Here is a 12,640-nt window from a genome sequence, read left to right on the forward strand (position 1 = left end):
CCTCTTACTCCATCTAATATTTTGTGGGAGTTTGTGTTTGTGTTTCCTCTCATCTTCTTCACAGAGGAGAGTACTCATGTTGTCTTGACTGGTCCCCCCCCCACCCCCCTTCCCCAATTCACCTTTAATTACAGACAATTGAGCGAGAACACAATGTCATAGATTGTTTTTTTTGGGGGGGGTGTATTTTATTTTGCTTTATATATATATTAATATATATATATATATATATATATATATATTCATTTATTTATTCAAAAGACACATAGACATTTGTTTGCATAATCATTTAATCCAATTTTCTAAAGGAACTAAATCAAATATATTTCATAGATATTTTTTATTTTATTTATTTATTTTTTTGGGGCTTACTGCCTCTCCTTAATTGTTCAATTGGACAAAACACTGGTTAGCTGCCTTATTTCCAAACCTTATCCCCTGTCATCACTGTTTGTTTTCCTGTGCATTAACATCCAGTGTTCTCCAAATGTTTAAAAGTGGATTGTGCGGTTACACATTGTTGAGCTGGCTCATAAGCAACTGTTTTTGTTTGAAATGTACTGCTTTTGTTTGCAAACTCGGGGTTTCATGGCATAGCATTTCCCTGGATATTTTCCTTAAAATTCCAATCAGGACAGAACTATTCAAATTATTAATGTTATAAATTAAAATCAAAAATGCCTTTGGAATGAAACTCTTGACTAGTTTTCACTTTTCAGGTTCTGTTTTTGCTTTTCTAAAAACATCTGCTTACCAATTAGTGATGGTGTTAGCAAAGTAGTTGCAGATTTGTCCCTTTGAGTAAATTAGAAGGGAACAGGTGGACAGACTGAGGTTCCACCTTTTCCCTTCATATTTGTGTCTCATTATTTCTTTTGTTTTTTGTTCTGCATGTACAGTTTTGTAAAGCAAAATCGAGATGCAATCTCTCGCAGGTCGTCCATCAACAGCATTCAGTCACTGTGAGTTATCACTCTCTGTTACACTATTCCCCTCCTTGCCTTCTCTCCTCTGTCCTCCCGATTCAGACTCAATTAAGACCTATAGAATTAGCTTACTACGACCCCTTAATCAAAAGTGTTGTTTGTCTTGTCCTTATTGTTGGCAAAATAAATCACGATTCGAAGACATCATCTAGAGCAAACCGCTATCACAGCTACAAAAGCCACAATATTTAAATATTAAAAATAAAAAAATTTAAATCAATAAAACTGTATAAAATGCACTGGTCTTGAGTATTGACCACCTAAGAAATAATCTACCAAACACACATTTCTGAACTTTTTTTTGTTTAATATTTGAAAGTGCTGTTATTAACGACAACACTGTCTGCAGTGAAGTCAATAGCTTGCTTATTGCTGCTGTCTGTGTAAACATAAACATTGTTTTGTGAAGTCTGAATGTATTTCGATTCTAAAATAAGTTGAGAGCAGCTGACTATTTGACGTCTCTTTGAGACAACACAACGTTAATTTGACTCTTATGTTTTGTGGGGTCTTAAATGTGTCTCACAAGAAGAAGAATTTTATCCTTTCAGTGTCTCTGCCTTTGTCACTTTCCTCTCTGGGAAATATAGCTTGCGTGTGGAAACCTTTCCTTTGTGTCTTCTGTCTGTCTATGTGTGTCTTCTGTCTGTCTCTTAGGAGTTATAGTCTCTACTCTACCCCTGCCCGACGAATCTTGAGGTACAGGTGACCAGATGGAGCATACTTAACTAACCAATAAAGTACCATGTAAATAAGTCATATAGACAACAGTAAGCATTGATTTTTGATGGAAATAAGAAAAGATAAAAGCCACATAATATAAAAAGTCAATCAGTCACCCACATTTGTGTCTTCACTCATTGTTGGATACAGGCATGCCATGTCTGCAAAAGGTGACATCGCGAATACAGTTCACTGATAGTTGCAGCAAACATGTTCCCAAAACAGAATCAGAATCGGTAGAAGACGAAATGCTACACTGAAAATTTTTTTTTTCTTGAATTTATTCAATTTTATTTGGTCAAGTGCGTGCACAAAATTGAATAATCTTAATGCAGATATATTTTTAAGTAGACTTAAAAAAATGTATCTGGATCCATCAGATTTGATTTTGTGCAGACACTTGACAAATTTGTCATTGTAACACATCATTTTTTTCAGTGTGAATAAGAAGAGTTGAGGGTTTTTTTCAGGATATTTTAGTATCTTTCTGTTTTCCATAAAAATTTAATAGTATACACTAAGCCTATCTTGACATCCAAACATCACAATACGATATTATCATGATATGAATCTCACAATACAATAATTGTTAGAATATTTCGGGGAGGTTTGCGATATAAGAAAAGCTCACAGTGCTGTATAAAAATTGTTGTACATAAAACAAAGCACAATATTGTGTTTTTTTTTCATAATAACAGCAGTGATAAAGGAATAGTCTTGGTCAGTCATTTTATTGTCATATGTAAACAGTAAACAGTAAAATCTTTAGTTTTTTTTAAGTAATGGATCTGTCAAATGTAATTTGAACGAGAAGTTTAGGGTATTTTTTACTCTAAAGCAGCAAAGGGAGCGCTTATAGCAAACATTTACCTTTTTTCTGAATGGCTTATAGATTACCTCATTTTTGTGCTAGGGCTTGGATAATTCCACATTAATATTGGATTTAGTTTATTCTGTTTTAATTCCCCTGGCTCAATGTTTGTGTAAGTAGCGTAAGAATGAATTATTCTCTACTAATTGGAAAGACTTGATTTAACAGTGCAGGCCTTTTACACTCCTGGCAAAGAGCTTTTGCGTCACCTTAATGACTGGAATGGGACGAAAGATTGTTTATAGAACTCATAAAGTCGCTGGTTTCACACCACGCAAAAAAACTGTTTATGATGGAAAGTCAATCTTTAACGTTCCAGTGTGTGGACATCCGCTTCTATTAAAAGCTATTGGGGCAAAAAGTCCACATTTTTCCAATCAAACGAATTTAAAGCACAACTAAAGGGAAATGTTTTTGCTTTCAACTCCTAAAAACCTCAACGTGATATTCTTTCACCTCATTAAATGTGACCCTTAGGCAGTAAATTTTTATTATTGTGCTCGACTGTGGCTCTCTCTGGGCTCTTTCTGAGAATCCTATCATTAGTCTTGTCATTGTTTATTCAAAAAAAAATAAAAATTGCTGGTGAAAATGGAAATGCATTGATGACTATGGCATCCTGGGTACATGCATATACTGTATATACTGTACTGTTGTTTGGAAATGAGGTATTAGATGCTCTCATTTCACTGCATTCTAGTTTGATGTATTTTCTGCAAAGCCTAAACTTGTGTTGACATTTCTACGTATTACATAAGCATGGTCAGTAAAAGCTATTATGATGGATTTTTGTGCTCTGCATCCCTGATCATCTTATGACATGCTCGCACGTTTGGGTGTTTAAAAGTCGCTATCGATACTGATAATTACGAATTTAAGCTGGCTGTGTGTGCACTGGAGGTGACCAAAATCTGTCCAAACACCACGGACTGAAATGACCTAGTAAAAGGGAGACGTGTTAAATGACACTGTCAATTGTAACATTTCCACCTGGGATTTTTGTTTTTGTGTGTGTCTAGCAAGGAACAGCAACGGACATCAAAGACCATGTCAGTATGGGAGCAGAGGACCAACCAACTGAGGAAACACAACATGAGAGCGAGCAGCGAGGCTTTATTTAACGAGCTCGACCCTGAGGAGCGCCTACGACTGTCCTCTGTTCTCCATCTCCATCCCGACATGAAGACTCACCTGGACAGGCCTCTCGTGGTCGAGTCCAGGAACAGTGATATTTCCCAGAAGACTCCAGAGGAAGGACAACAAGACGGCACGGGAGACAACTTCCATTCGCACACTAGGAAGCACCACCGCCATCGGGACAGGAACGGCGAGGGCAGGGATGGAGGTGACGGCCGGGCGACGAGGCATCACACCCATCACAGCCGGAGCAAAGATCACAATGGCAACGGCGCTCAGACCAAGGAAAGAAGAGGGGAGAGTAGCCATAGTCGGGATGAAGGGCAGAGGCGCCGGCGGCATCATCACACGGGATCCCCGGAAGAGGAGGGCTCTGATGTACGGGGGGGAGGGGAAGAGAGAGGGCATCGTCATCACCACTCGCATCGTACACCAAAAGAGGGGAATGGGACATTAGCGAATGGTGCCCATGGAGAGCGGAGGGGCCGGGGAAGAGGAGGGGAGGGTAATGGAGAGAGAAAAGGACGTTGCTCTCGATTGGTCAGAGCGCAATCGACTCTGGATGGAGATGAAAACAAAAAGTGCAAGAAAAGTCATAGGTAAGGCGACAGGTAGCATCAGTTGCAACGTAGTAGAATTTTTTAGTCCTGATGCAGGATTTTTCTCATTTCATTATTTGTGAGCTCCTCCGTCCTCCATTCTTAGATAATAGTGACACTTTTTTGGGGGAAATAACATCTTAATGAGTCATACGAAATCAAATTTATGAATCACAAAACCTGCTAATCATACTATAAATAGATAACTAATCTAATCTAATCTAATATAATATAATATAATCCAATCCAATCCAATTTAATTTAATTTAATTTAATTTACTTTAATTTAAATAATCAGCCGACAGTTGTTTTAACTCCTAAAAAAGTTTAAAATGTTTTACTTTAACTCGGATCCTCCTCTGCAGGTGTAATGCATCAGTCATTCAAAACAAATCCTCCTTACTAACGGTGAATATCGGATCTAGAGCGAAAGCTAACTATTTTAGGAGAAGTTCTTTCTCTGGCAAACGGATTTCCTTATTTTGCCACGCGTGGCGGTGCAAGAGAGAGGCTAACGAGGTTTGATAGACTGACGAAAAGCCGATCACAGCTAGGTAACTAATCACAAATACGCCCAACACTTCCAGATGAGCTCTCTTAAAGGGACAGCGAATACAACTGTTTTACAAGTTTTCATTCTGATCGACGTGCAAACATTTGTATTCGATAATCGCTTTTCCTCACCCACTCGGATCCCAATTTGAATCACCACCGATCGTGTGCAGCCCAAATTACTTGACATAACTTTATGAATGGTACTGGACACATCAGCGTCACTCTGCAATGGCAGAAGTGATTCTTTTTTTTTTCACAATTAGCCTGCAGATATCCATCATCCATAATCCAAACCACTTATCCTCACGAGAGTTGTGGATTTATGTAATTTAAATAAAAATCTGGGATATGCTAAGCAAATGATCCATATCCTCGGATGCCCTCTCTAAAACTGAACTATCACTTGTTATAGATAAAACATTGTCAGAAGCATTGTCAGTTCATGAGCTGCGATAAGCATGCCATATTTTCTCAAAGTGACTGCGGTATGAATTAGAAGAACAAAATGTTGAGTTTATCATAGAAGAACACTTTTTTACACTAGACTGAACTTAGCCCTTTCTGGTCTTTGGGTTTTTACTGCTGTTTTGAACCTCTATGAGGTTTTGTCATAGCAATCCTTTTATGTCCAAACTGATAGCAACAAATTTAAATTCACCCGAAATGAAAATGTCCAATAGTGACCAGAGAGTAAATATTTTGTGTGTCTACGATTGTTTTTCCATCACTGCCTTAACCCTGCTTGGGCTTCACAAAGCTTCTCAGGTTGCCGCTGGAATCTGCTTTTGCACAACCTTGGAGATAACTTCATGTTCTAGAGCCCTGCTCGAGAGGAAAATATCATGAGAATATATATAGTAATTTATATCTCCAATGAGATTTGCCTTTTGTGAATAAACCCCTCAAGATACACGCTCTGATTTGACCACATAAGGTTGAAGCGCCTTGAAAGTGAGTACATTGTCACCTCTGATAAGATCTCTTTCCGCAGGGAGATGCAGTCTGATGGTGAGGAGGAGGTTCTGGCCACCAGTCCTCTGAGCCTTGGAGACAAGCAAGAAGACGCTGATAACCAAAAGAATTCCACAAGAGCCAGCCAGGCCGGCCTGAACAGCAACACAATTCACATTCCTGTCACCATAACCGCTCCACCTGGAGAGACCACCATTATTCCCAGTGAGCACAAATTTTATCACATAACATTATTCCCACTTTAGGATTAATATTCTCGTCAAGGTAATGAACGCTTGGATGTGATGAGGACTCATTTCCGGATGGGGACGACATGAATTATTGTGAATTATTGCTGAAAATAAGCTTATGTTTAGCAAAATAATGACAATCAAAATGAAATAGTCATAGTATCTGTTTCGATTTTTCGTTCTTTGATTTATGATGAGTCCGCCTATATATGTTTTTTTTCCACACTAGTGAACAATATTGAGGGTGGCAACTTTGGAGTGAGCGAGGAGAAGAAAGCTCTGGAAGACGACGATGCTGCCAATAGGCCTCGACAGATCCTACCCTATAGTTCCATGTTCATCTTCGGACAAACAAACCCGTAAGTAATTTGCAGAGTTGGGCGCTTGACCCTTTTTTGCAGATCAGTCCACCACTCCTCCTGTCGCAATCTGGGTTGCCTTCCGGCCTTGACCCTGCGGCCTTATTCATTAAAATTGTCGGACCTTGAACCCCACCCTCCTCCTTAAAAAAAAAAAAAAAAATGACGTCACCGCGAAAGAGATGCTGACAGCAGAGGTTTATTTAAAGCTCTAATTTACTCCTCAAATGCGCTTACCTTAATATGGTCTTATTCGTCTCCTTCTTCTTCGTCTCATTCTTCTTCTTCTCCACGAACGAACCCAATGTGTTTTGTTTTATGTTGATAAAGTCAGCTGATCTCACACGTCGTGCTGCCAACTGTACTGCTTTATTCAACTTCGACGACGACTTCGCATGTCAGATAGAAGAACATGACATTTCACTCATTCCGTAACATGACCTAATCACTTTTTGTGTGCACTTCTGGGACGACACGGAAAATATACACTCAAAGAATATTACCCAATGCAAATGAGTAAGCACAGTTAGTATTTATTTTTTTTGTTCATTTTCCCATTGGGCTGCAACCACATCACACGTCTGAGGGCCAAATTTGCCCCAAAAATGGACGTTCGGCCGGGTCGGAGGGCCAGGCGGTTCCGCCTCCGTGACGGGCTGCCCAGCTCTGGTAATTTGCTAATAACTGGCATTGAATTTTTAGGGGGTTTAATTATGTCACAAAGATTGCACAATTTCCTGAGTTTCCTGTGTAATGAATTGAAAGTTGAAACAGTCTTAATTAGTGATCAAAGATGGGAGTTTTAACGGAATGGAAATATGCTTATGCAATAAACCTGCAGTTCATAAACTCGTAAGAATGACATTTTTCCAAGCTAAAGTCCCTCCATGTTGCCCAAGTTGTTTTATATATCTACCCATAGGTATCTTGACAAACCAAATGAGTCATTGTGACAACTCGGGCAATGCTTATTGTTCATGGCTCGTCTGGGAAGCATGCCACTCGAGCCGAGAGATGTCTCTTCATCGTATGCTCTCTGAAAATTCCGCGTGTGTGGTGTCACAGGGTTCGGCGGCTGTGTCACTACGTGGTCAACCTCCGCTATTTTGAAATGTGCATCCTGATGGTCATTACCATGAGCAGCATTGCCCTGGCAGCTGAGGATCCTGTGCAATCCAATGCACCGCGGAACAACGTGAGTCAGATTGTGAACGTCATCGTAGTGCCCAAGTTTTCAGATGAGAGGGAGGTATTTTGTTGTCCCCGTTCAATCTGTTTTGACTGATCCTAAATAATTACTGACAAGACTTGGAAGCACCAAAACCTAAACCAGGAGAATTGGTGCATACCCGGTTCAGAAATTAAGTTCTGTTTTGTAACATTTCTGTGTGTTTTTGGTCTTATTTGTGGGTCTTGTGAACTGCGTGTTCTGGTTGACATCATTTCTAACTCTGTTTTGCAGGTGCTCAAGTATTTGGATTATGTCTTCACTGGAGTGTTTACTTTTGAGATGGTGATTAAGGTACCGTAAAAAAGGTGTCAAAATAAAAGTAGTCTTTGGTGACATTTTAAGTATTTTTTTTTTTTTTTTAAATTGAGGATATTTTTATTTTGCTTTTTCTAATGCTATTGTGTTTTTTCTCAAGATGATTGACTTAGGACTGCTCCTCCACCCTGGTTCCTATTTTCGTGATCTCTGGAACATTCTTGACTTCATTGTGGTCAGTGGCGCTCTTGTGGCATTTGCCTGCTCGTAAGTCGTTTATATTTGCATCTACTCTACAATGTCTATACATCAAAAAGGTGTGTGTGTGTACACGTATGCATATATACATATATAATACGTGGATCTAGTTGACCTTTTTGGTGCCATCGGTTAATTTGGAAACATCTCTTCAATCGAATACATTTAGTCTCCGCGACCCACATTCAAGAAAGCCTTCAATTAAGCAACGACAAGAAGAACAATAAGAAATATGCTATTTTAATAATGAAACAATGTTGAACATTCTATTTTCAAACTCAAATGAGCGCTCAGATTTCTCCAGATTCTCTAAATCTTTTGTTCATTCTACAGAACGTAGATGATGAACTCCCTAAATTCCTTATAATCGTACATTGAGAAATGTTTTCTGTAAATTGCTGGACTATTTGCTCAAGCAGTTTTTCAGTGTGAATCTCTTCCACATGCTTGCTTGTGAACAACGGAGCCTTTCAGGGACGCGGCTTTTACATCCAATAATGACACTCGCCACTTTATGATTAACCACTGCACCTATGAAATGCGTTGCTTCCGTGCCGGCATTTTTGGAACGTATTGCAAGCAATCAAAAATTCAAAATGAAACAATTTTTGCAGTAATAATAATTATAAAGCTAATCAGTTTGAAGATGAAATATTTTGTCTGTATTCTTGTGTTGGCGCTATTTCCCTGCATCTCTCCGAGGCTTTGAAAACAGTGTTAATGAGACCATTGAAGCTCATACGGACCTGCAATTTGGATCTCACAAGTTCAAATGTGATTTCCTATTCTCTTTAAGTCTGTTCTCCACACCTGCTGTTATTTTCACACGTACTCTGTCCTAATATTCCTCAGAGATGCTCACATGATCTTTTTCTGCTTTCTGTCACTCTGCTTTTTCCTCCCTTTTCCAAAGAAAAAATGTTGCTTCTCTGTCTTTTACATGTTGCTGATTCTTGTGTATCTGTCCCCCTTTTTCATCTTTTTCCTTCCATCCTTGGCTTTGGCCTTGGATCGCTTTCAGGAGCCTAATGGGGTAATGCCTGAACTTTCAGTCTTTCAGTCTGTGCTTGTCTGTCCTGTTTGGATCTTCTGTTTTCCTCCATGATCATCATTTGCAAATTTAATCTGTTTATCTTTCTGCTGCCTCACAGCTGAATGAATGTTTCTGTCTGACTCAGATCAGTAACAACCAGAGATACTGGCACATACGTGTACTTGGTTGTCATATGAAAGAGAAGTTTACCTGTTGTCTGCTAATGTTGGCAGAAGAGGCCTATTGTTCATACCTAACTGCGACAAAAAAAAAAAAAAAAAAAAAGCTAAGGCTTTTATATAAGAGTCTAAACATTGCTGGAGATGCAAAGAATAATTGCTACATTTAGCATAAAAACAAACCAAAAAATTTGCCGGTTATGTCAGTATCTCTGTGACTACTAATGCACGGCCCTGCCCTCAATTAGTACCATTAGTAATTCTCTAATTCACTCATGCAGGTTATCAGGCGCAAACATTTCCCCTTCATAAACCCATCACGCAGCCTCCCTTCCTATGCAGCATTTAGTCGCTCTGTTCATCGTCGTTTACCTCATCAACTCATATTCATGATGTAACAGGCTGCTTCCACATTGCAAGACTTAGATGATATTTTGGACCTGTGCGACTTAATAACCATCATCAAGACTGCCGAAGTGTCATCTCCGGAATATGTTTATCCAAATGCAATGTAGTCATGAGCAGCACTGAATGATAATCTATCTACCTATCTATCTATCTAAAATAAATAAAGCGAGTGTCTGTCTTTAGGCTTTGTCAGGCTTTAAATCTCATTTACAAGTCCTTTATAGGACATAGTGCTCACTTTAGATGAGCTCACACAAAATACTTTATTAATGAATGGTAAGTGCTTTGTAACCACCGAAATTAATGAACTTCTGTGCTAATAAGTGTTAATAACACGTTTGTTGGAAAAGAAATATGTACGTTTTTATAAAATGTCAACTAATACTTAAACTAACAAATAGAACATATCTGATTTGGATGCATGTATATCTAAATAGTTTGTTTGTCATTTGCGTACGTTTTCCAAATGAGCTTACACTCTACTAACTATTCCTAAAGGACTGATTGGTAAATGATGCAGTACATAATCTAGTCATGTTGAATCTGCCAATTATAACGTATGAAAATGAAATCACGAAGCATGTTAGTGAAGAGCTTATTAATGATGAGTAAACCATTCAGAACTGTTTACTAACTACAGACTAGCGATTATTCATGTGAAAAACATGCATTAAAGATGATTAAACTCACTAAGTACCAATGCTTTACTAATATGTTTATTAATGATGAGTAAAACATTTGTTGTTGTATTTACAAACTATATGGTAACGATTATTCATGTCTGAATAATGCTTTGTAAACGATTGCTTCAGTATTTACAAATGCTTACCTAATGCGTACTAGTGTGTACTTATAATTTAGTCTTATCAATTATTGCAATACATGTTCAAAATAAATATTCATTAGGTTCAGTAAAATACAATATAGTACCGTCTGCAAAACCATTTTGTATGGGGTTGAATTTAATTTGGTTGCAGGAATAGACAGACGCAGTATGTTTCTAACCACCTTCATATGAATAAAACTATTGCTTTAATATTTGTGTGCTGTTTATAAAGTGCTGAGGCACTGAAGTGGAAATATGTCTACTTAATGGACAGTGACATTACATCGTAAAATCAGATTTTCTTCACTCTTAGTTGCAGTGTGAATGTAGTCAGTCATGCCGCACATGCTGTTCCTTCACAGTGTCCTTGTATTTTTAAGTCATTTGGTTCATCACCTTTACACCGTGTCACCATTTATTTGAAAAGGCCATGATTTGCCTTTTCATCCACTCAAACTACTTCTCATCTGTTGTCCTTTTTCAATCTACTGTACAGTGTCATCATTTGAATAACCACCGCTATGCCTTCACAACATACGGTTAGCTGCTTAAATAGATTATTTGGCTTGGGTGTATTTCGTTGCATTCATTTTCCTTGCTTTGATTTTTGGCATTTTAGGGGTTTGGGTGTTAATTCGTAGTGTGTGTTTGTCTGCTTATCATTGCTTTTTCTCATCAGATCGCAACAAAGCGTGGCCAGGTGGGAACAGTCCTTGTCTATCTATTGCCTGTCCACACTCCTTTCCCCTTCTTCCCTAAATATGAAGCAAAGAATGCTTCTCTTATCCACCTCTTCAGATGTGTTTTTTTTTTTCATTGTTGGCCTCCATCCCAAGGTGCTTGGGATATGACCATGTATCCCTCTTCCCTTGTAGAATAGAAATAGCTCCAGTCCCAATATTTGGACATCAGGACAAGAAGACAATATTGGGAGCTCCTTTTCCTAGCTTTCAGAAGGTCAACATGCAGTTAATTCTTTTCTCGTGGTTCTGACACGTGCTCATTTTAAAGATACTGGTCATGACAATGGTTAAATTAATGCATACAGATGATCATTGCCTTGGATGTTAAATTCATCAACAAACAAACCATTACTGCCTCTGACGTGCGTGTTGGTCAAGTATGTCTTTCAACGGGAAGCCATTGGAAGAGAATCTCGCTCAGCTTGACTGTGAAATTCAAGTTCGTCAACCACTGCAACAACTAATGGCGGCATTGCATCGCTTTGAATTTGATATCAGCACAGCTTTTGAGTTGAAGATAAAGAAAGGCGGGTTTATCTGGTCTTGTCAGATTGATTACCAGAGAGAGGGAGATGCCAACACATTTGGGGTCGGACAAGTTTGGGTACCTTACATTCAAACTGAATACAATATGTACACGTATGGTAATGAACCGAGTATACACAGTATGTGTCCCAGCGAGCGTATGTGTGTGTCGCTGTAATGGAGTGAAATAGGACCACCATGTCAACTCTGGCTGCGCAGTGAGTCAGCGTCAACTCACCAAGTTTCGCAGGGTCTCACAACATATCTGACAAGTGCAGTCAGGAAGACTCCCATTCTTCAGAGGCTGAGTCCTCCACACAACCAATGAGTGACAATGACCTTACATACCTGGATCCCAAATTCTTTGACCAATCACTGCTGACCTTCTGAAAGCTATATTTGGAGCCTGTTGTTTTCATCTCTGTGTGTTACGGTCCTTCAATAACAAGAACTGGCATTGTCTTTTTAGCTTGCATGCCCGGGTAGTTGAGTAATGTGAGCATGAGCGGTGCATGTCATTTTCTTAGACTGTAACTGAGAGAGGAGAGTGACGGAACCACACATCTCCTTTTCTTTGAGTCTACAGTACCTTTGAACCATGTGTAATAATTGTGTAATAACACGTAAAACTAGGTCACCGTGAATTTTCCATTGAGCATTATTGTAGTGTTATTGGTAGGAGTATCATGAACGTCCTGGAGGAATTTGAGGTCCAGGGTTGGGTGTTTAAATTATTCACACTTGAATTTT

General features: G+C 38.8%; 1 protein-coding gene across 1 annotated transcript in view; it reads left to right on the forward strand.

Moving 5' to 3' along the window:
• The window catches only part of cacna1bb (calcium voltage-gated channel subunit alpha1 Bb), a 152,235-nt gene that overhangs the window by 103,745 nt on the left and 35,850 nt on the right, over positions 1-12,640 (forward strand). Inside the window, exons 21-27 of the mRNA XM_088281236.1 lie at positions 900-962; positions 3,600-4,316; positions 5,863-6,047; positions 6,303-6,432; positions 7,498-7,627; positions 7,895-7,954; positions 8,079-8,185. Of these exons, the coding sequence (XP_088137362.1) occupies positions 900-962; positions 3,600-4,316; positions 5,863-6,047; positions 6,303-6,432; positions 7,498-7,627; positions 7,895-7,954; positions 8,079-8,185 (1,392 nt within the window). The remainder of the gene's footprint in view (positions 1-899; positions 963-3,599; positions 4,317-5,862; positions 6,048-6,302; positions 6,433-7,497; positions 7,628-7,894; positions 7,955-8,078; positions 8,186-12,640) is intronic.

Source organism: Idiotropiscis lumnitzeri, chromosome 18 (assembly GCF_059441095.1).
Source record: "Idiotropiscis lumnitzeri isolate Australia: NSW breed Sydney's pygmy pipehorse chromosome 18, RoL_Ilum_1.0, whole genome shotgun sequence".
NCBI classification, from domain to species: domain Eukaryota; kingdom Metazoa; phylum Chordata; class Actinopteri; order Syngnathiformes; family Syngnathidae; genus Idiotropiscis; species Idiotropiscis lumnitzeri.